Source organism: Trichechus manatus, unplaced genomic scaffold, assembly GCF_000243295.1.
Source record: "Trichechus manatus latirostris isolate Lorelei unplaced genomic scaffold, TriManLat1.0 scaffold00103, whole genome shotgun sequence".
In the NCBI taxonomy this organism is placed as follows: domain Eukaryota; kingdom Metazoa; phylum Chordata; class Mammalia; order Sirenia; family Trichechidae; genus Trichechus; species Trichechus manatus.
In genome coordinates, this window is record NW_004444039.1 from 753,279 (window position 1) to 778,274 (window position 24,996).

At 43.6% G+C, this 24,996-nt stretch overlaps 1 protein-coding gene across 2 annotated transcripts in view; it reads right to left on the bottom strand.

Annotated features, from left to right (window-relative positions):
* Positions 1 to 24,996, bottom strand: part of ADTRP (androgen dependent TFPI regulating protein) — a 105,989-nt gene that overhangs the window by 5,184 nt on the left and 75,809 nt on the right. For both annotated transcript variants that reach the window (XM_023737443.1, XM_012557446.2), the window contains one exon: positions 11,570 to 11,721. In XM_023737443.1, the coding sequence (XP_023593211.1) occupies positions 11,570 to 11,721 (152 nt within the window). The remainder of the gene's footprint in view (positions 1 to 11,569; positions 11,722 to 24,996) is intronic.

Here is a 24,996-nt window from a genome sequence, read left to right on the forward strand (position 1 = left end):
GGATGGGTTTGGGGACCCAATGGACCTACTGTGAGATGGACATGAGCCAAGACTCCATTAATAACCTGACCTCCATATGCCCCCACTCTGACTGGTGGGCCACAGTGACGTTTTGGATCTCCTGGAATTAGTGTCAGCTCAGAGCCAGTATCCAGTAATCCCCGAAAAGTCTGATCATTTCCTTTCCCCCAGTGAACAGTCACTCTCGTAAAAGGCCGCAGATCCCTTTGGGGAAGGCTAAGAGAAAGATTAACAGTAAAAATTTTCATCAGTGTATTGGAGTCCTTCCTCAAGGGGACCCAGCCTCCCCTTCATTCAAGGGGTTGTGGGTCTTTAAACCCACTCAAATCTGGGAGTTGATTGAGGGACCGTGACTCTCTGTTCTGGTGATTTGAGTTAGACTGCTGTTCACCTGACCTAGAATTCATCCATTTGTACAGATCAAGTAAATATTAAGTAGATTTCCCATCTATTTCACTCCTAGGGACACCATGACTAAGTAGCCAACGCCATAAATCTATACGAGTCAGACTGTTTTGATTACTGCCTTGACTCCACTGTCCGTTACTGTAATCACGCCCATCTTGTCTTTGTCGATTGAGTGCAGCCACTTGGCCCCTACTACCACGGGGTCCAATCAGCCCCATTGTAGTTAGGTGTCTTAATTCAGTTAGGGCAGTTCCCACTGTCAAATCCGATTTACATAAAATAGCAATCACAGCAGTCTTCAGGGATGCTGGAGCTCCCTTCACAAATTTGTTCCTCACAGTTGAGGTAAAAGGTGTCTCCTCTGGACACTCCATGTGTGGGTCTGTGGGTCTAACCTGATAAATCCACTCTAGCATGCCAATTTCCCTAAGCCTATGCATACCTTCTTCTATAGTATACCAAGGCAGGTCTGGAATTCAACCTGATTCAGTGTAGGCCACCTCGTAATCCATGCTTCAGCAACCAAACCAAACAAACTGTTAGATCCTTTCCTAACTTCCCAAGCTGAAACACTGAATGAACAATCCGTGCTTAGTGGACCCATATCAATAAACTCAGACTGATCCATCTCTATGTTCCTTGCACCATTATCCCACACCCTTAATAGCCATTCCCACACATATTCCCCAGGTTTCTGTTTGTACATATTAGAAAACTCAAGTAGTTCTTTTGGAGTATAGTGTACCTCCTCCTGGGTCACACTCTGTACTTCACCTTTCGGGGCTCACTGGGACTTAAGTCTAGTTATAGGTCTAGAAGCTAGAATCGGTAGTGTGGAATTGTTTTGAGAACATTCAGCATTGTCTCATAAAGCGGCAGCCTCAGGCGATGCCCCAGGCAATGATTCAGGCAAGTGCTCTTTAGAAGCAGCTGGGCTAGGGCTAATCTCCTCAGATGGGAGTGGAGGGGCTAATGGTTTTCATGGGCAGGATGGTGTAACAGACAAACATGAAGTAAGCTCTTCAGATGGGAGTGGTTCTGTTGGCTGGAGTGATTCAACAGAATTTAGGGGCTCAGTGTCTCCAGCTCCCTGATTATCTGCCCATATGTCCCCATACACAATCTTAACCATCACACTCCATATTTAATAATCATATATCTTTGCATAAGCATTGAAATTTCTAAAACTTTATTAACTCATCATTATTCCTGCCTGTTGCCAAATGCTGGCAGTCCTACACTGAAAACTTTTCTCACCTCATCCTCTTCTCATCCATCCCTGAAGGTAGAGCCCTAATCATTCTATTCTGGTATTACCACAGCAATCTCATGCTCCTAATTTCACACTTCACTCCTCAAAATTCACTTCCTCCATCAATTGTATCCTTAATGGTGAACATTAAAGATATTTAGCTAAGTCTATTTTGCTGTAAATCCTCCTCTCAGAGGTCCTAGTGACTGGTGACTTAGTTCCTGTTTGTGGCCCCCCAACTACACTGATTTTCTAGGACAGCTCACCTCGTGATGAGTTTCGAGGACAGCCCATCCTATGAAGACACAGCCCTCATGGCCATTCACGTAGTCACTTCCCCTCTTCTACTCCTCACTTATCCAGACTACCTCAGTCATTCCAGTGAAGCACTACTATTTATCCAGCTATGTTGTATTCATTTGTGCTTCCACTAACTCTTCATTTTTGATGTGAATTCTCTCTTCCCCAGTTAGGTCTTTTCTATGGTAGGTCTGTAAGTACAAGCACAGTATCTTCTCTTTTCTGCGGTATATACTTTGAATCTACATTTTTAACTAAATGACAAGTTAATTCCCTCATGTTCAAGAGATTGGTCAAGACAAGCTTCTCAAATCTGCTCCCTTTGCAGTCACTCTGAGGGTTCCTAAGATTTTCTTACCCATGTTATTTACCAACCTTCATCTCCTTGAGTCTAACTGTAATCATAATATCATCCTTCTACCCCAGGTGCCAAGGATTTGAGACTCCCTTCTCTGTTTAAGAAATGCAGAAGAACATGAAGGCTTAGAGAGAAGCAGCCAGGAGTGCAGGTGGTGGTGGGAAGTTTTGTTGGGGAAGGAGAGCCGGCGGCTCCTTCCCTGGATCAGAGTCTCCCACATCCAAAACCAAGTAGCTGGGTGGAACACTAAGAAACTCCCTGTGATGGCTAATCTGATGTGCCAACTTGGTTAGGCGATGGGGCCCAGTTGTTTGGTCAAATACTGGTCTAGACGCTGCTGTGAAGGTATTTTGTAGATGTGATTAACATTTACAATGAGTTGATTTTAAGTAAAGGAGATCACCCTGGATAATGTAGGTGGACATCATGCAATCAGTTGAAGGCATTAAGAGCAAAACTGGGGGTTTCCTGGAGAAAAAGAAATTCTACTGAAGACTGTAACATAGACATTCTGCCCGAGTTTCCAGCTCACCATCTGCCCTATGGATTTTGGACTTGCTAACTCCCATAATCTCATGAGCCAAATCGTTAAAATCAATCTCTCTCTCTCTTTCTATCTATCATCTGTCTATCTCCTACTGGTTCTGTTTCTCTGGAGAAGCCTGACTGACACATCCCCATATACCCACCAAGGTGCCAGAGAAGGTACATTCCCCAAACACGTCTGTGAAGCTCCAACATTATTTCCTTCAGTAGAGCCTTACATGGTATTAATACCTCAGAAATTGTCTTTCTTTTCACTTCTAGCAGAGGAAGTTCCCCTTAGGTTTGCATTCTCAAGGAGCTGCATGGTTTCTTGGCTTCTTTGAGCCTCCAGTATTTATCTCTGACCATGTTTCTAGAGTGTCAAATACATGGCTGGAGATAAGGGAAGTGCTGACTTAGTAATAGATCATATATCTTGCCCAAACCAAATGCATAAAATGGATTTCAAACTCTGATTGGGAAATAATCTTGTTTTTAATAGCTCTTTTGTTGACTGAGGGGATTTCTTTCCAGGGGAAAGCCTCTTAATTGGCTGTTAGGGAGTTAGGTCCACTTCTAACTTATTTTAGTCCTCTCTTTATCTTCTGTCAGTACTGAGGGGCAGAGACATTTTAAGTCAAACGTTTAATATTTGTCTCATGCAAAACTCAAACGTTTTCTACTGGTGTAGCAAAGAAACCATTCTTTTAATCAACATCACTATGGATACCATATGTAATTATAGACTTTATTATTCCAGTAGGATGCAGGATAGGTAAAAGCATACTATTCACAAAAATTTACAACTATGTTGCTTCAACCACAAAAGTTACTGGTACACTTTGAAATGAGTATGTGAAGAACATCTGTCTAGTTTCAGTGGGTTAACTGGGAAAGGGTTGAGAAGGCAGGTGGGTGGGGGTATTTGAGCTGTGAGAGGAATGAAGTTTGAGCATCAGTGCGGACTAGGATACAGCGAAGAAAGAGTAGGAAGGAGATGGAGCTGAGGGTGGACTGCAGAAACCCCTGCGAAGAAAGAGGCTGAAGGAGAGGAAGGAGCAGTAATCCAGAGTGGACTCTGAGTTTAGAAGGGATGAACTCAAGGCAAGCGTTACGGATTGGACTGTGTCCCCCCAAAAGATATGTTGAAGTTCTAACCCCTGCTACCTGTGAATGTGACCTTGTGTGGAAATAAGGTCTTTGAAGATGCTATCAGTTAGCATGAAGTCATACTGGACTAGGGTTGGCCCTAGTCCAACATTAGTGGTGTCCTTATAGAAGAGGAGAAAAGACACAGAGAGACAGACAGATGAAGGACGGCATGTGAAGATCCATCTACAAGCCGAGGAACACCTGGTGCCACCAGAAGCTGGGGGAGACAAGCAAAGATCTTCCCCTAGAGACATTGGGGGAGAACACGGCCCTGCCAATGACACCCTGAATTCAGATCTAACCTCCAGAACTGTCAGACAGTACACTTCTATTGTTTTAAGCCACCTCGTTTGGGATCCTTTGTTATGGTGCTCCTGGGAAGCTAATACATTAAGGCACGAAGGAGATCGATTTTGGTTATTGACTAAATGCTGCCCTTGTGGAACCATGCTTTAGAAGCACACATGGAGTCACCTCATGATATGATTCTTTTGTTATTAAATCATCAGGGATAGAATTCTAGAGAGATACACCTTATAATAAATTCTTTCCTGGATAAAACCAAGAGGGTGGACTAGATGGCCTCTAAAGTGCTTTCACCAATAAAATTTCCTTAAAAAAAAAAATCTGGTCTACCTAAATCAGTGTTAAAGAGAGGTCCCAATGTCATTCTGTCCAGGGACCATCCCCAGGTCACTTGGTCAGACTGAAATGTTTAATTTATAAACTAGTCCTTAGACAGAAAAGGACCTACAATCAAGGGCCCTGCCAAATAATAACCTGACTCTGGCACGTGGCCCTCAGTAATATGTAGGAAGAAGGGGTCATGGGCCATGGATAAGATGATGGTTCCGCAGCCACACTCCTACATCAGAGACCCTGCCATTTAGCCTGGTGGCATTTAGCCCCTTTCTGTGCCTGATAGCTCTTGTGGGTGGGATTCTCTTCCTGAGGGACTTGTGTTCCGGAGTCAGCATCTGAGTGTCCTATCATTAAGAAAGAAAAAAAGAAAAGAAAATTATGCACATCAGTGGCAGAGAAGGGGGCTTATGATGGGGTACCCTTACAGCACCTTTCTCCCTATCAAGGTAGAAAAGAATTGGTTTAGGGCCTGGATGTTCAGACACGGTAGACAAGCTTGCAACGATTTGCCAGACTGCATCCTCCTGTCTGCTTCTATTCATTGTTTGGAGTCAAGGTTCCAAGTAACTCCTCCCAAAAAGGTAGAAATGGAATCTTTCTGGGTGAGTGGCTGGTCCCAATAATGGTCCCAGCAGGTGAAAAGAAGGCATGGCACACAAAAGCTAGCACAAGGCAAAGAGTGAGACAGTGAAAAGTCAGGCAGTGGAGACTTCTGGAATCTCTTACGAGCTTCTTGAGGCACAGCATCTCCACGAGGGTCAGCAGGACCTACCTAAGGACCATGACTGCATGTCCCCTGGTGCCCAAAGCACTTCCTTCCATCTACGTGCTTTGCACAGGGACTCATCACATATTCTCCAAGGTTACATTTAATTCCTGTTATCCTCTCTTTTCATTTTCTTCTTGTTCTCCTCCTTTTCACCCACTGACAATCACAGATGAGGAGACAGAAAGCAAGTAGACTTTCAGTGACTATAGCCATCACCAACACCCTGCTCAGTCCAACAGTTGACTTTGGACAACATCGCACTGGACAAGATGCTTATAGATACAGTTATCAATATTAGGATGAGTCCAGGGTCCTGAGGCTTAATAGAGCCTTTTCCTCAGATCAGCAGCATCAATATCATCCAGGTACTTGTTAGAAGGGTAGAATCTCAGGCAGCACCCCAGAGCTACTGAATTGGAATCTGCATTTTAACAAGATCCCCAGGTGACTCAGAAGCACATGAAAGTTTGAGAAGCACTTCTCTGTAACAGTGGTTCTTGATTCTAACTGCAAATTAAAATACCAACACCAAGGCTTTATCTCCAGAGATACCAATATAATTGCTCTGGGGTGAAGCCCGGGTATTAGTATTTTAAAACTCCCCTATTCATTCTATGGAGCCCTGGTGACACAATGGTTAAGCACTCGGCTGCTAACCGAAAGACCGGTGGTTTGAACCTACCTAGCGGCTCAGCTGGAGAAAGACCTGGTTATCTGCTTCTGCAAAGATTAGAGCCAAGAAAACCCTATGGGGCAGTTCTACTCTGACATACGGGGTTACTATGAGTCGGGTCGACTTGACAGCACCCAACAACAACAACAACATTCATTCTCTAATGATCCACCAAGGTTGAGAACTACTGCTGGAGAGATACTTGGCATATTTAATAGATCTTTACAGAGTGTTTCACCTGATAGGGTGGACCACTCGGGGCTGGGCTAGTGACTCCCAACCATGCCACATGGTGTCAGGATTTCAGAAGCAGAAACTTCCCTTATTCCAGTCTCTGATTAGCTTGACCTCCTATTTTACTCTCTAAGTTTTTCAGGAAATGCTCCATCTCCATCAATTTGCCTTCAGTTCGGGGCTCTGACTTTTAAGCACCTTTATCTGGGAAAGCTAGTAATTTATGCAGAAAATGGGAGGGAAGGAGAGAAATATATACACAGAAAAGAACGTTACTGGTTTTTGCTAGGGGAGAATGAGATTAACAACAATAGCAACTAACTCTTACCAAGTGCTTTCTGTATGCCAGGCTCTGTTCTAGGTACTTGACAATCAGCAAGTCATTTAATATCCTCCATGACCCTAGCAGGAAGTATTAGTGTTATCTCCACTGTACCCAAGAAAACATGAGAGCAGAGAGGCCTTAAGTGACTTGCCCAGTATCACAGGTCTACAAGCGGAAGCACCAAGATTTGAACCCAGGCAGTCTGGTACCAGAGCATTTCTCTTAACCACTACCCTTGACTGGGTCACTGAGCTCTCTTTAGAATTTCTTCTCTCATCCAAGGGGGTTGTGAAAGGAGGGTTAGGGTTAGCCCTGGATTTGGACAGACTAGGTGGCTACCTACAAGTTTCCATAGATCCAGAACATAAGATCTAGAGATAGACTTACAAGTACGCGAACCAGGTAATTTATTGTTCAAGCCTGTTGTTAGCTGCTGTTGAGTCAGTCCGACACATGGCAGCACCACGCACCACAAAACAAAATGCTACCTGGTCCCGTGCCATCCCTATGATCAGTTGCAGATCGGACTGTTGTGATCCATAGGGTTTTCACTGGCTGATTTTTGGAAGTAGATCACTAGGCCTTTCTTCCTAGTCGGTCTTAGTCTGGAAGCTCTGCTGAAACATGTTCAGCATCATAGCAACACGCAAGTCTCCACTGAGGGATGGCAGCTGTGCATGAAGTGCATTGGCTGGGAATGGAAGCCGATTTTCCCACATGAAAGGTGAGAATTCTACCATTGAACCACCAGCGTCCTAGCCTGGACAATGTTAAACCATATGAACGCTGGGACGGCGGCATAAAATAGTACTGTCCTGGGAAAACTGGGATGTGTGGTCACCCTACTTAGAGGTCATCCTCTTACTGAGGACACTGAGGCCAGGTGTTGATGGGTATTGCCATAGGCTACATGGTTAGTTTGTGGCCAGGTGAGGGACACACTTTAGCTTTCCTGATTCCTATTCTAATGCTCTTCCCCATTTTGTACTGCCTGCCTTAGACGTGCATCTGTCCTTTAAAACTCACCAAGAAATATACCATGGCATCACCCTCCTATACTCCCTAAATTCCCTGTCCCATACTCGAATGTCCAACCATCAGAGTCACTCCTCGTCTACTATCTCCAGAATACCTTTGCAAAAAGTCCCATCCAATGCCTAGGGAGAAAGAGCCCTTGGATAGCCTTTCTGTCTTCACTGATTGATCCAATAGGTAAGCTAATAGAAATGGCGGGTTCAAAGATGGCTGAGACATAGTCCTCACCCTCAAGAAACTCACGGTCGAGGGACTGAGTTGCTGGGCGGAGGGCTCTGGGGACCATGGTCTCAGGGAACATCTAGCTCAATTGGCATGACACAGCTTATAAAGACAATGCTCTACATTCTACCTTGGGGAGTAGTGTCTCGGGTCTTAAAAGCCTGTGAGGGGCCATATAAGATACTCCACTGGTCTCATCCCTTCGGGAGCAAGGGAGAATGAAGAGAACAGGATACAAGGAAAAGATTAGTCCGAAGGACTAATGGTCCACAGCTACCAAGGCCTCCACTGGACTGAGTCCAGTACAGCTAGATGGTGCCCGGCTGCCACCACAGACTGCTCTGACCAGGATCACAACAGAGGGTTCTGGACAGAGCTGGAGAAGGATGTAGAGCATAATTCTAACTCACAAAAAAAAAAGACCAGATTTACTGGCCTAAAGGAGACTGGAGAAACCTCGAGAGTATGGCCCCCAGACACCCTTTTAGCTCAGTGGTGAAGTCACCTCCAAGGTTCACTGTTCAGCCTCTGAGTGGACAGCCCCATAAAACCAAATGAGACTAACGAGGTACAGGAGTCCAGTGACAAGGGCCAGAAGGCAGAAGGGGACAAGGAAGCTGGTGATAGGGAACCCAAGATTGAGTAAGGATATTGTTGATGTGTTGTGAGATTGTTAACCATTGTCATAGGGCAACATTTGTAGTAACTGTTAAATGAGAAACTATTTTGTTCTGTAAGCCTTCATCTTAAGTGAGAATAACAGCACAATTGGAAGAGGGTAGTGAATGTCACTGAACTGTGTATGTAGAAATTTTTGAAACGGTGTATCTTTGGCTGTGTGTATTTTCACCAAAAAAAAAAATAGGTTGAGAATTTAGAGGGTTAATATGTTGTGGGGTTGTTAACCAATGTCATAAAACAACACGTGTACTACTGTTTCATGAGAAACTGTTTGTTCTGTAAGCCTTCACCTGAAGTACAATAAAATATAAAAAAAAAAGAAACTCAGGGTCTAGTGTAAACCCAAATCCCTAAAGCAGTAACGATAAAGTAGGAATGGTGAAGTGGTGAGCCTGGTGCTTGGGAGGTCCACTGGGAGCTGTGGAGCACTGAGGGGGGACACCTCATCCAACCTGTGTGGACCTGTGAAAGCTTCCTGGGCCTTGTTTAGGTTGACATGGATGAGCAGGTGTGAGCCAGGCAATGACTGGGGATGTGAGGGAAAGAAGTCCATGGAGGTGAGAAACAACATCAACAGGTAGGGAAAAGAAGGTACAGCCGGGACACAGAGTTAGAAGTGGGAGAGCCAGATCCATGGCAGGGACACAGTCATAGAGGGCCTGGGTGCCATTTCACAGCCTTGGACTTCAACCTGTAAATTAGGGGGAGCCCTAAAGTGTTTTAAGCAGAATGGGACATGGTAAAATGTGTTCACATAGATCACGCTGCCTAGTTTTAGGCAACTAAAAAATGTTAACCGCTGTTGCAAGCTTTAAAAAACAACAGTTGCCATCAAGTTGATTCAGACTCATGGCCAACCCATGTGTGTCAGAGTAGAACTGGACTCCATAGGAGTTTTTTGGAAGAAGATCGCCAGGCCTTTCTTGCAAGGAGCCTCTGGGTAGACTAGAACCTCCAACCTTTCAGTCAGTGGCCAAGTGCACTAACCATTTGCACCACCCAGGGATTCCATTGCAATCTTAAGGGATCTAACTTTTCTTTAAATTCTTATTCAATCATTTGTCACTAATTAAGATCTGTTCAATATTTAACACATTTATGACCCTATTCTGATGCTATAGAACTTTATATGCATTCTATACTTAAGGCATTAATCTAGAGAGAGGAGACACACAATTGTCTCTGTCACTCCTGAACATTCACACATGTATGATGTAAGCGAAGGCCCAAGAGTTGATGCCAGCCTATTCGCTCACTGCGACCTAACTGTAGTGAAAAATCGAAGAGTACTTAAACGTGAGGCTTATTAAAAATAGCTTTTTGTTGAAAATAGTGATTTCAATAATAATAAATACAGTGAAAATTTTATTTTTTTAACTCAATGGATGTTTCAAATTCACTGTGGAGTAAAAATTTAAAAATGAACCATTACTGAACTCAATACAATTAATTATAAAAGTTATTCTTCTCTAAGCTATGAATAATCAAGTTTTTCACTGCACTTACTGTATCTGTCAAATTGCAAATGAGTTTTTTCTTTTTCTTTCTTCTTTCTACCCAGAACTTCAAGGAAACAACATTAGTTTGAATTAGATTCTAACTCTGAAATGTCAATGCATTTTTCTGGATAATTTGCTGTGGTTTGGGGTCTTGATTTGGGAGCAATTTTTAGTATTCCAATTTTAAGGGTTTACTTTCAAAAAGGATATTGCCTTCGAGACTTTCTTAACCAGGTGCGTTCTCCAAGGGTAGAAAACATGTGAAAAATCCTATTTGTATGCTTATTTCTCCAGGGTCTCAGTCTCCTCTCAGAAATATATACTCCTGTACAGAAACTTCTGTAACTGTCATTTTTTTTTTTTTAATACAAGGGCTTATGTTTTCACACCAGTTCATAGATTGGGTGGAAGATGCCATTTCTACCATTTCTATTTTGATAGAACAGAATGGAACGTGGGCGTGTGATGTGGGGGATGGTGTGTGACTCCTTGCCTTTCGTTACACACAGTCATGGTAGAGTTCCTGCACTTCCTCTTGGGCAAGGAAGAATTATGGATATTTTGCAATCTGACTTTTTAGTAGTTACTTTTCCCACAAAAAATTCTGAGGTGGGGGGTTGGGATAAAATCTCCCATTTTAAAATCAATAAGATTTTTTTTTCCTTATGAAGAAGTAGCATGGTTCTAAAAAACCCAAACAAACTCATTGCCATGGACTCGATTCTGACTCAGGAACAGAGTAGAACTGCCGCATAGGGGTGGCTGGTGGATTCGAACTGCCAACCTTTTGCTTAGCAGCCAAGCTCTTAACCACTGCACCAACAGGGCTCCAGCATGGTTCTACCCACCTGTAATTGGAAACCTTTGCTTACTGACATATTCACATTGCCCAAGCTCCTGTTGAAATTGGAGTTCCAATCTCAAGTATAACATATGACTTGAACTGGTCATTGCTTTGCTGAAGGTTGAGAAGCAACCCACTAGGGGAGGTTGGAACTCATCTGGGAATGAACCTCTGTGGCTGAACAGCTGAGCTGAGAGGGTCCTTCCTCCTGCAAAGAGGAAAGCTTGACATCTGAACAGCTGGTGCCTCTCAAGCCCTCACTTAAGGAGAGACCCTGAGCCCATTCTCTCATGCTGGAATAGTGGTACCTTGGTCTCTGGGTCCTGAGGTCTCCAAACAAGATTGTTTTTAGCCTTAAGGTTATATGAGGTGTTTTTTTGTTTTTTTTTTTTTCTGGGGGGTGGGGGTGGGGGAGAAAGGAGGTTAATTTGATGGGATCCTTTGAGAAAGTGCAAATCTTCCCCTGGGTTTCTCCTTTACCTGTTTGACATGACCTCTTAGAGTCCTTTGAACAAAGGCATCAAACATTACTGCCTTCTACTTTGCACTAATTTTTCCTTCAGTTTCCAGAAGGAGTAGAAAGTGGGTAAGAAAGAAGTAATGCTGTAGACAAAAGAGAAATAACTGACCCCATTTCAAGTGGTTGAGCTTCTCGCCAAGTAGGTAGATGCTGGCAGTGAGGATGTAGCTGAGAGAGAAGAAGACTGCTAGACCCACTGGGCTGAGTTTGGCAAACACAGGATACACCCACGTACCAGTCTCAGAGTAGATCCACAGGACCCTGCACAAAATGACAAGTCACAACAGTTAGGACAGCAGGTGAGAAACAAGCCATTTTCTCTTCAGCATCCATGGGGTTCTGGAGCCCCCATCAGTGATAATTGTCAACAGCTGAAGTATTCCCACAAAGCAACACAAGTAAGTCTTTTTGGGTAAATAGATTTGCTTCAATAAGACATTCTGTCTCATGGGTGTATTTGGCTGTTTTGCCGAATCCATTAGGATTCAATGTTGGTAAAGAGTATGGGAGAACATCAAACACATCATTAGCCAAAGGGAACGTGGGAGAACATCAATTATTTCTTTCCTTGATATGTATGACCTGCTGGGACATTGAACCTGCTAAGATGGCGTCCATTTTTTGCTGGCTACTGGCCAGAGAAGTGGAGTTTGTTTGCTTGCACCTGAGAGGCAGGTGCAGTTTGTCATTAGATCTCTAAATCTGTTGGAGTAGGAAGGGCAGAGATCAAGTGTTATTGCTCTGATACAATACGGCAGGAATCTAATTGTTGGTCCTTATTGTAGCTAATGGAGTTGGCCCCGGATAGGATGTTAAGTAGGAATGGATGGTTAACAGTGAGGCCCAGAGGTTGCTCATGTAAGGAGAGCTTGTAAGTCATTCCTCTCAGACAAGAGAAGGAAAAGAAATTCTAGGAAAGGAGCCGCTATGTCTATGTGAAACCCAAAAATGCAGTTTTCTGGAAACCAATGGCACTGAATGATGCCAAAGTCTGAATAACTCTTAAAATTAAATATGAGGAGGATGATGTATCAGCTATAGCTTATAATTGGTTAAGAGAACATAATCTAGAACCAGGATGACATGATTCAAATCCTAGCTCTGCTACCTATTAGCTATGTTACCTTCAGGAATTCATTCAACCTTTCTGTCCCTCTCCCTCTATGTGTCAAGTAAGAATCCTAATAGCACACACCTTGTAAGGTGGTTGCAAGGATTAGGAGAGTTAACACATGTAATTACATTCAACTGTGCCTGGCACTCTGTAATCATTCAATAAGGGCTCAAAAGCTTCTATCTCCACTGAGGATGGCACAGTGAGAGTCTTCTCAGCCATCTTTCTTGGAGGCTGCTTACCTCTTGTAACAATTAGGATAGGCTAGGAACATTTGAATTGGAGTGGATAAAATAATATAGGTTTATTCGCCATTATGTTCATTGCGGGCCTCTAGGGGCATTCTGGTAGCCCTCAGGCTGACAGAGCAGCCACCATCTTGAATTTTGTCAGTCACTTGGCCAGAGGGAAAAGTGATCACAGGACATCTTGTATTGGCAATTAAATGCCCAGAACTTGTTAATAGTGACTCCCAACCACAAGGAGGTTGGAAGTGCAATTGTACCATGTATCTAGATTGGAAGAAGGGAGAGGCGAGGAAGAAATGAAAATATCTGGTCAATGTCCCTCATGATGACCACATCTCTCAACCCAATTTGTATCCAAAACCCCTCGCTGGTTTTCAATGGTGAGCTTTGAATCATATGAGTCTGAATGACTAACCTGGTCAGAAGTTTCTTTTTTTCCTAATCTCTGACTTAGAACTTTAGTCTAAGACTTCTGATGACATCTTGACATTTTCTTCACTGGCTGGAAGCCCTCTGAACATTCTACCATGGGGCCAGAAAATAGGGCAATTGGATACCCCAGGTTGTCAAAGGAGTTCAGATGGAAGAATGAAACCCTGTACTTAAGCTTTCAAAAACCCTCTCAAGGGTGAACTCTGTTGTTTCAAATACTTTATTTTTGTTTGTCAATTATTTTGTGGGAACAGGAGTTAATATTCAGGGCCAGGACTAGGGTGATGCAAGGGAAGCACCTAAGGGGCAAAATTTAAAGAGGTATCACTGTGAGAGTCCTGCAAGTGCTGAGTCAGCACTTGGTCCCCAGTCCTGGCCCTGCTAGGAAGAGGAGCAGAGAGTAAATATCTGCAAGGTGCTAGGACTAAGGGCTTAGGGTCAGGGAAGAGATCTGAATACTGTCCTACCAGGTTGCATTAACTTGTTCACTTTGTTTACTTTATACACTTGAAATTAGGGCTTCCTAGTTCCTATGGGAACCCTGGTGGCACGGTGGTTAAGAGCTCGGCTGCTAACCAAAAGGGCGGCAGTTCAAATCCACCAGCCGCTCCTTAGAAACCCTATGGGGCAGTTCTAATCCATCCTATAGGGTCGCTATGAGTCGGAATCGACTCAAGGGCAATAGGTTAAGTTCCTATGCACATTTATATAAGACAGCCTACAAATAAGGACATTTCCCTAGAGGCTTGAAAAGTTTATTTCTGTATTTCTGTTTCCTTCAGCATAAGATGCCTAAAGTAAAACTCCCAAGGTAAGTTAATGAATTCTGTATTTTCACAGAGAAAGTGCAAAGAAGGCTATAGGTGTGTTAAGTGACAGTGGGAAAATAATGAAAATGCAGATCGAGTGTCAGGCAAAGTTACAGTAATTTAATGAAGGGCAGGCAGTGGAAGGGTGGAGGAGGGCGAAGGTGGCACTGTCTGTTGGTATTACTTCTTCAGGGCATGCCTGCATAAATGTTAAAAAAAGAAAGGAAGGAAAGAAAGGACAGAGGGAGGAAAGGAAGGAAGGAAAAAAGAAAAAAAGAGAGAAATCGAAAAATAAAATGTACCAACTCCTGTAAAAGCATGATTGATAAGTTAGGAATCAGTTAAGAATAAGCATCACTTGGAGAAAGATTATAAAATGGAATAACAAATTGATTGTTATGACTTTACCTTCCACCTGTTAAGATTTCTTGCAGGATTAAAACCAAAAGCCAGTTCTGACTCATAGTGACCCTATAGGACAGGGTAGAACTGCCCCATAGGGTTTCCAAGGAGCAGCTGGTGGATTCGAACTGCCAACCTTTAGGTTAGCAGCTGAGCTCTTAACCACTGCGCTACCAGGGCTCTTCTTGCAGGGTTAGAGTAGGAAAAATAAGAGTCCTTGGGTTTCTTATCTGTAACATTGAAAACAATGATTGATTGGCTTCTACTATGTGCCAGGTGAAGGAGCACTGGTGGTGCAGTGGTTAAGCACTCGATTGCTAACTGAAAGATCAGCGGTTTGAACCCATCAGCTGCTCCACAGGAGAAAGATGTGGCAGTTTGCTTCCATGAAGATTTACAGCCTTGGAAACCCTAAGGAGCAGTTCTAATTTGTCCTACAGGGTCGCTACGAGTCAGACTTGACGGCAACGGGTGTATGTGCCAGGTTTGGTACTGGGCACATCCATACGCCTTATCTCTTTCAGTGATGTAATAGTTAAGCTTACCTATCAGGCTAATGGGAGGATTAAATGAGACAGTGTGTGTAGAATACTGAGCCCAGTGTTTGGCAAATAGAAGGAGCTACTACAAATAGTAATCTTCTCCCGGTATTCAAACATATATTTTTACTTTTGTTGTTACAAAATCATAGACTTTGCCATCTTACCATGGAGAATTACATCTCCCAATTTATGGCTGAAGAGAATAAATGAATTTAGTCTGTGTTGGGCAGACTTATTGACAGAAGAAAGCTCTATAAAGGGAGATGGGGTGCAGTTTAGTGTAATGGCTATGTTCCAGGGCACACAGGCTTTGGACTTCAGCCTCGCTGGTAGACTAGAATACTTAATCTTCCAGTTACTGTTTGGGAGATTATTATATATTTCAGGAGAAAATTGCTTGCAGAACTGAGGCCATAGAAGAAGTAGCGTTGGTAGGACTTCAACATGAAGGTTAAGGGAGGGGAAGAGTCTAGGGTAACTGATGGGCAACTGGGTGGGTTCTTATAGGAGGTAAAGCAAGTTTGAGAGGTTAGGAGGAGTAGGGGAAGAGTTGAAGATGACGAACGCATCTTTGAACATGTTCAAATCGAGTGTTTTGGAGGCATCTTGTTCTGTAAAGATAGCTGAATAATCATATCTGGGACTGAAAATAGAGTCCTTATAGATCAAGGCACCTAGCTACAGATTTGGGCATGATCAAAAACAAGTAAGAGGGGCATGTCCACAGATGAAATCATATATGGAAAGTGTGCTTAATAAGGACTGATTACATAATCCCAAGGAATACTAACATTTAAGGATCAGCCAGGAGAGAAGAAACTTATAAAGGAGAACCCAGAGAGGAAGAAGTAAAACAGGAAAAACCAAGGTCATCGAAGCTAAAAGAATTTCAAGGAGGAAGAAATGATCAGTCGAGTCATTGGTTGGTCAAAACTACAGGCAGCTTTGTATCAGTTAGGATGCTTCCAACAACAGTATGTCTCAACTCAAAATGGCTTTAGTGATAAGGACAATTTATTATCTCATGTAACAAGAAGTCCTAAGATACAGTGGCTCCAGGATTGGTTAAACCAGTGGCTCAACAATGTTATTGAGGATTCAGGTTCTGTTTATTGGTCTGCTCTTTTTGCGCTCAGGCTAGCATCCCTCCTGTTGAAAGATGGCAGATACAGGTCCAAGCATCACATCCAGGCAGGAGACTAAGAGACCATCTATTCTTTGTGATTTGTTTTAAAAGTAAAGAAAACTCTTGATAGATGTCTCATTAGTCAAGTGTACCACATGCTCAAGCCTAAAGCAAATACTGGCTATGGGATAATGGTTGACTTTGACCAATTAGGATCTACTTTATGGAACCAGAGGGCAATCAGTCTTCCTATCACCTAGTTGAATACCTATTATGGATCAAAGTGTCTTAGATGGTTTTTTTTTAAAGAAAAGAGAAATATGAATATGCTTAATAATGAAGAGAAGAAGCCAGTGAGAGGGTAAAGACACAAGATGGAAATGGGATGATGGATGGAGTATGTTCTTGGAGAAGACTGCAGAGAAGGAACCTGGAGTGTTCAGGTAGAAAAGTAGGACTAGGTGGTAGTGGAAAGCCCTCCTATGAAGCTGAAGAGATGATTGAGGGATTGGTATGGACCCAAGCGTGTTTGCTTGTGTGTGTGTGTGCGTGTGTGTGTGCGTGTGTGTGTGTGGAGAGGGTGTGCTGGAATGAATGGAAAGATGAGAATGTTAGGGTCTGATAGCCTTATGTGAAGTCACCTCTCCTGAATGTCACTGAATACACATCCTACGTGGGTATCGCGAGATATTCCTTCCTCTGTTGGCCACTCAACAACTAATGTGAAGGGTCTCAGGATGATATGTGTGCAAAAGAAAGCCCAGGCAGATTTTAATAAATCAAGCTTGTGGTCTTTTTCCTACCATGGTTTTTTTTTTTTTTTACATATGCAATATACTTAAAAATTTTTTTTAAATTTTCTTATTGTACTTTAGATGAAAGTTTACAGAGCAAACTAGTTTCTCATTAAACAATTAATACACACATTGTTTTGTGATACTGGTTGCCAACCCCACGACATGTTAACACCTCCCCTTCTCGACCTTGGGTTCCCCATTACCACCTTTCCTGTCCCCTCCTGCCTTCTCATCCTTGCCCCTGGGCTGGTGTGACCACTTAGTCTCATTTTGTTTTATGGGCTTGTCTAATCTTTGGCTGAAGGGTGAACCTCAGGAGTGACTTCATTACTGAGCTATAAGGGTCCATCATGGTATTTTGCACTCAACATGTTCCAAATGGAATTCATCATTTTTTTGTATCTCAGTCTACGTCAGCTCTTCACTCACCCTCATCCCCATGTACAATCCCATGAAATCTTATCTAGTCTTCCTTTTAAATGCTTCTCCAGTCCACCCATTTCACTATCTCAGTGCGGGCTCCTTCTTCCCTCCTGGGTTGCTGTAACAGTCTACAAAAGCTGGGCTTTCTGCCCATAGTCTTGCTCCTTTCAATCCGTTTTCCATACCGCAGCCACCAGAGACCCAGTAATCTTTCTAAAACAGATGCTGTTCATGGAACTCCCTGCTTAAAGATCTTCAGTGGATCCCCATTGCTTTAGGAAAATATCCAAATTTCTTAACCCAACCTACATGGCCTTGGCCCTGCCCAGCGGCCCACCCTCTTATCTGCACTCCGTCGACATTGAACGCCTTTCTGTTTCTTGAATGGACCACGCTTTGCAGCTTCCGGGCCTGCACCCCTGCTGTTGTCATTGGTTGGAACACTGGGGACCTGTCTGTTTCTTGGAACACTCTTCTCCTTGCTCTGTGCTGGTTGATTCTTACTCATGCTTCAAGTCTCAGCTTAAAAGTCAATTTCTCTGGAAAAGATTTCCTAAACATCCTTCCTACAGGTCTCCATTAGGTTAGATTTTTATGCCACATGCCCCACCTGCCATGGAACTTAAACTGTTGCTTATTTAATTATCTGTCTTTTCTACTCACCTGTGCGCTCATCTACTAACCAAAAGGCTGGCGGTTCAAACCCACCCAGGGGCACCATGGAAGAAAGGCCTGGTGATCTGCTTCTGTAAAGATTACAGCCAAAAAACCCTACGGAGCTTAGTTCTAATATGTAACACATGGGGTCTCCATGAGTCAGAATTGACTCGATGGCAACAGGCTTGGTTTATATATATTTTAAGTGATACAAGGATTGTGGCCATGTCTATCAAGCACATCAGTTTCCCAGGTTCTTCACATTCTTTAAATGAATGGCTCTTTTGGGTGGCTCTACTAGGATGCATAGGGGGCAGTGGTGGTTCAGTGGTAGAAGTCTCACCTTCCATATCGGAGACCTGGCTTTGATTCTCAGCCAATGCACCTCATGCGATCTACTTCTGAAAATCAGCCAACGAAAATCCTATGGATCACAATGGTTTGATTGATAACTGATCATGGGGATGGCACAGGACCATGCGGTGTTTTGTTCCATTGTGCATGGGTTTACCATGAGTCAGGGGCCAACTCAACCGCTCCTAACTAACAACAACACTAGGATGCATAGCTCTCTTTAACTATTGTCCACTGCAGCTGCCACAGGCAGTTCTCAGCTGCCTGACTTAGCAAGGAACATTGTGGCTTCTGAAAATTAGGAAATGTACCCAGTAGCCTTCAAAGTTTTGGTTAATCTGATGCTCACCTTATCAATACTTTGAAGAGGCCAGGGATACTGACCCTCAGTGAAGAGAGCAATACTATATGTCCTTCTTGAGGTATCTGCTGTGTGAATCTATGTGACTCTACCAAATGGTAGCCAAAAATTATTCTCTGACAGTTTTCTCATCTTAAATCTAGTAGAGTCAAAATAGTTTTTATAAAAATTTTATTTTATGCATCTTATCAGTAGGGAAATAGTGGAAGTCTGTGGGTTCGAGATAAGATAACTAGGGGCTTGTGGGCTTTAGGCACATAATTCTTAGTGTTAACCCTCATGTCATATCTTTCTAGCCAAGCAGAATAAATCAAATAAGAAGAGTGAAGAGAAACTGAAGCTAGAGTGTTACCTGGATATTGAAAATGATTAGAGTTGTTGGGAAGGCAACCTCTTCGTGGCATTTAAAAGCGTTATCCAGCCTCTTTCTAGAACACACCCTTCTTGCTTGAAGCTTCCATTGCCTTCAAGAACCATGAGGTTCTTGCACAGTCCTTGTTTTCTACTACCTGATCATTCTTTGCTTCCTTTGCTGTCCCCTTTCCCCCTCCTGTCCCTTTGTTAGTTGCTGTTGAGTTGGCTCTGACTCATGGCGATCCCACGTACCATAGAACAGAACGTTGCCCAGTCCTGCGCCATCCTCATGATCGTTGGTGTGCTTCAGTCCATTGCTGTGGCCACTGTGTATTCTGAGTGCCTTCTAACCTACGGGCTCATCTTCCAGCACTATACCGGGCAATATTCTGTTGTGATCCATAGAGTTTTCATTGGCTAATTTTCAGAAGTAGATTGCCAGGCCTTTCTTTTTAGTCTGTCTTAGTCTAGAAACTTTGCTGAAACTTGACCACCATGGGTGACCCTGCTAGTATTTGAAATATTGGTGGCATAGCTTCCATCATCACAACAACACGCAAGCCCCCATAGTACAACAAACTGACAGATGAGTGGTGGTCCTGTCCCTTAGACGAGGGCATTTCCCCAGCATTCTCTTCCCACTTCTCTCCTCTTCCTTCTCTTCTCTTCTTGTCTCTTCCCTTCCCTTCTCTTCTCATCTCTTCCCTTCCCTTTCTTTCCCTTCCCTTCCCTTCCTTTCTCTTCTCGTCTCTTCCTTTCCTTTCCCTTCTCCCCTCCCCTCCCCTCCCTTCCCTTCCCTTCTCTTCTCTTCTCATCCCTTCCCTTCCCTTCCCTTCCCCATTCTCTGGCTCCAGCAATTTCATCCCACCACAAGACTTCAACTACCTGTATCTCCCAGCCCTCTCTCTCTCTTGAGACTGCCAGGTCTGAATTTCCAAATGGAAGTCCTTCTAGGAAAGTGGTTCTCAACCCTGGCTGAAGATTAGAATTACCTTGAGGGCTTTAAAAATTCCAATGCCCAGAGCAAATCGGGAACCATTTAAATCAGATTCTTTTGAGGGTGGGACTCAGACATGGGATTTTAAACAAACTTTTTTTTTACTTATACCCCAAATCATTTTTTTCCTAACTTCTCTACATCTATTAATGGAACCACCATCTTCCTAGTCTACCAGTTTAAAACTCTTTGAATTACCCTAGACTTTTCCTTTTCATTTGCCCTCTACATGCCAATTAAAACCTATTCTGTTACTTCAACAGTGTCTCTCAGGTATGTCCCCATTTCTGATTGTCTAGCTATTACCCTCTTCAGGCTGCTGTTATTTTTTATTTCTGTTACAGGTATCTTGGGTGAACAAAAGCTGAGGTTTGGACTGGGAAGATGAGACACCTAGACCATCGCTTCATCTCCCATTCCTCCACCTCCATGCTCCTTATCTACTAACCAACCTCATAACTGACATAACTTTGGCAAAGAGTAAGACATTGTAATTAAGGTAGATGTAATTAAGCAGAATATCACGACTAATTTTTATTTCTCTATTATTTAATTGTATTTTCCACTACCCATCTTCAGTTTGTCATCCTGTGGTTGTTTGCATGCTACTGTGATGCTGGAAGCTGTGCCAGGGTTATGTCACTAACAGTTAAGTCACAGGCCCAGTGGTAGCGCACACCTGGGTGCTCTCAGCACCCTTTGATCTGGCTGCAGGCAGTCCAGCCTTCAACGCCTCTATCCCTAAATAGTTGTAACCCTCCACTGAGTGCTCACACATGCCCATGTTTTGCCTGTCCTGTGCATCGAAACCCCCAAAGATTGCAAAGCCACAATTCCCAGCTTCCCGGGCCCAACATCTTTACTCGTTTAATGTCAGCGTACGCTCCCACGGCTGACCATACCAACGCTGCCATCACCATCAGTTGCCTACGTTGGTAGAACTATTTCAAATATCAACAGGTTCACCGAGTTTCAGCAGAGCTTCCAGATTAAGGGAGACTAGGAAGAAAGGCCTCGTGATGTATTTCCAAAAATGAGCCAGTGAAAACCCTATGGATCACAACAGAATGTTGTCTGATATAGTGCTGGAAGATAAACCCCCTAGGTTGGAAGGCGCTCAAAATACACAGTGGCTGCAACAATAGGTTTAAGCATACCAATGATCGTGAAGATGGCACAGGACCAAGCCATGTTTCATTCTGTTGTACGTGGGGTCACCGTGAGTTGGAGTTGACTTGATACCAACTGACAACAATAATTTTACTTTGCTTCCAATCTCATTACTCCAAGCCATTTTAAGCACTATTGTCAAGAGAGACCTTTTAAAGAATTCTCTGGTCGAGTTACTAATACTTCTCACTCCCTACCCTACCCCATAGAAATAAACAAATAACAGCAACAACAAAATCTCCCGCTGTCTATACTAAGTTTAACCTCCTTTAGTTTGTTATGTTCAAGCTGGCAGTTGCAGATCAGTTGCCTTCGAGTTGATCCCGACTCATGGCGATCCCATGTGTGTCACAGTAGAACTGTGTTCCATGGGGTTTTCAATGGCTGATTTTTTGGAAGTAGATTGTCAGGCCTTTCTGGGTAAACCTGAACCTCCAACCTTTTGGTTAGCAGCTGAACTGTTAACCTTTCACACTACCGAGGCACTTCAGCAGTCACAGGTTTATTTCCTATTTGTCTCCTTCACTAATAAAAACCCACTATCATCGAATCCATTCCTACTCATAGCTACCCTGTAGGACACAGTAGAACCCCCCACAGGGTTTCCAAGGCTGTGATCTTTACGGAAGCAGACTGCCACATCTTTCTCCTGCAGAGCAGCTGGTGGGTTTGAACCACCGACTTTTCGGTTCACTTAACCATTGTGCAACCAGGTCTCGTAGGTCTAGCTAAAATGAATTACTGGCCCATCGCTCTAATGGCCTTGTGACTGTGCTCATGTTGTTCAAGTTCCCCCACTTTTTTGCTGTTCCAATCCTGCCAGCCCGTCAGAGCCCAGATCCAATGCATGTCTTTCACGAAGTCTTTCCCCTACTGCTCAGATATCTTCTTCCTCCTCTGTGTTCCTGTGGCTCCTTGTATTTTTTTTATGACCTTATTTTTACTTCCCCTCTTGTATTCTTATCACTTGTATGCAGGGCTCACCTCTACTTACTAAGTACAAACTCCCTGAAGGCTGGGGCTTGGGCCTCATATAACTTGGCTTTTCCCAGCATGGCCAGCCCTGTGTTAAGGGAAATATTTGCCCAATAAAAGAATGGATAAAGGCAAGCAGAAAGAGCATTTCTATTTTCCTGCTTCTCACAACAGCCTCAGAGACAGCAAAGTGAGGTGTTTTGGGGTGAGAGAGAAGGAAGGAGTGAGCCAGCTACCATATTTACTGGTGACTAATGCTTTACGAAGGAAATGAAAGAGTTGTAGTTACTGCTACTCTGCAAAGCTTTATTTTCCCACTTAGGGTCCAGCCCTCCAATGCTGCAATCTGAAAAATAACAAAAAGCAAGTGCCATGTGTGAGGTGGTCCCCACGGTCTCTGTGGCTATTTTTAGGTGACTGTAACATGGTTTCAGCACTGCAGTACTTCTCCACCTCAGAATTATTGCCGCTGTTCTGACTTATGTTTGCTTCTCACGCTCTCTCTGGCCCCAGCCCATAGTCTTTATCTCATCCCTGCTATGTGGCCTCCCTGTTTGACCATCCACACTGGCCTGCCCAACAGCTGACCCAGAACCATTTTCCTAAAACATCTCCATGGAGAGCTCTATCTGTGGAACTTGTTCAGGGCCACTTGTGGCCATGAGGTCCTGTGGGCTCCAGTGTGCTGTAGGGGTGGGGATGGAGACAGCAAAGAGTTTGGGCTCCCCTAATTAGTGAATGGGGACAGTGGTAGTTCCGTGATAGAATTCTCACCTTCCATGCAGGAGACCTGGGTTCTACTGATTCCCAGCCAGTGAACCTCATGTGTGGCCACCACCCATCAGTGGACGCTTGCATGTTGCTATGATGCTGAACAGGTTTCAGTGGAGCTTCCAGACTAAGATGGACTAGGAAGAAAGGCCTGGTGAAAAGCAGCCAACGTAAACCCTATGGATCACAAAGATCCGATTCATAACCCATCGTGGGGATAGTGCAGGTCTGGGCAATGTTTTGTTCCATTGTGCAAGGGGTCGCCATGAGTCAGGGCCAATTCAATGGCAGCTAACAACAACAATTAGGGAATGGACAGAGAAAGGGATGCTTCAGTCTATGGAACAGCATAAAATACACTCATATAGGCATATTTGATTCATTGTAGTAAAAATGGAGCCTAAGGGACCAAATGCTAATTTAGTGCTTCTCATTTGTGATAACAAGACCCAAATTCTAAACCACCTCAGCTGCTCATCGGGGCCCACCCAGTCATATTCCCACCAGTGACAGGTCTCCTTCTTCCACTCCACCCATTACTCTCACTTTAGAGTAGAATCCAAGCACAGAACTGGTGACGACAAAATCATAAAAGCTTTAAGAGTGCAGAGACGAGTTTACGCTTTTTGCACGCCCTGCTCCTTCAGCATTCCACGAAGCGTTTCTGTGAGCTGAACAAATATCTAGCCATGGGAACACAATGGGAGGAAAACTAGATGTGGAATTACGAGACCCCAGTTTAAGTTCCAACTTTGCTTTTCACTGACCATACAACCTTGGACGTGTCATTTAACCCACTGAAGGTTTCCAGTATTAGGTGATTTGAAGGGCTCCTTCCACCACCCTCTCTGATACTATTTGTGGATGGATTGATATTGGCATGGTGGCTAACACCATCTCTCTTGGGCAACCACAAATGTCACCAACTGGTCTCCTCATCCATGGACTCGTCCATCTTTAGTTTAATCTCCACACTTCATCTGGAATCGTCTTTCTAATCATCCTTCTTACATAAACCACATCATTTCACTCCTCTGCTTAAAATTTGTCCACCAAAAAGTCCTCAGGTTAAAAGTCCAAACTCACGAATGGGCAATTCATCATCTAGCTTTTCCCTGTCCTCAAATTCCATCAAATCCTCAGCTCTCCAGCCCTTTGTAGAGGTCTTTTCTCATCTCTCTTCTGACTTCTTTTCACTCATTCTTTAGGTCTCAGCTTAGACATACCCTCCCGTAAGACACCATCTCTGAACATTCCTCCCAGGTGCTCCACACTATCTTGCAGTGGGGTCACTAGGATTGGTGTCATCAGTGCAGGAACTCATTGTGTCCCCTCCAAGGACCTCCTCCCGACCAGACCATACAGAATCCTTAGTAATGTTTTATTGTACTAATGTTACTCATAAATCGTAATTCCCATATGTCACTCTTTCTTTTCCATTAATTACTACTTAATTCTCACAAAAGTTATTGATATAGGTTCACGAATACTAATTATCACAATTTCGTAGCTAAAACACCGGAAAATTTGACAAAATCAGTGACTATAAAAACACCGGCAGTAACGACAACAACACCGCGAGCTCCTAGCACGTGCAGATGAAACCACGTGATTCGAGGCGACACTGTAATTCAATAATAGTGACAGCTCTGATTGGAGCTCATTAGAAGGTTCAAAAAGTAAATTAGCATAGAGTTTTAGCCTTGTAGTTACACTGATACATGTAAGCTGGGATTTCTTTGTTTCTGTTATAACTAACTACAGGGATATTTTTACAGACAGACTTTGGTGTCACCCCCTCTGACAATATCACCAGTGCCGTCTGCACCCCCTAGTGATGCCACAGCTACCCTGTACCTACCCCATCACAGTCTCATCATCCTATCTTCTCATTGTCTGTTCTCTCTCTTCCCTCCCAGACATACCCTAATGGCAGTGTAGTGTCTTATAGATTGCTGAATCTTGGTACCTTAGCACAGTGACTGGCACTCACGACTAACTGAA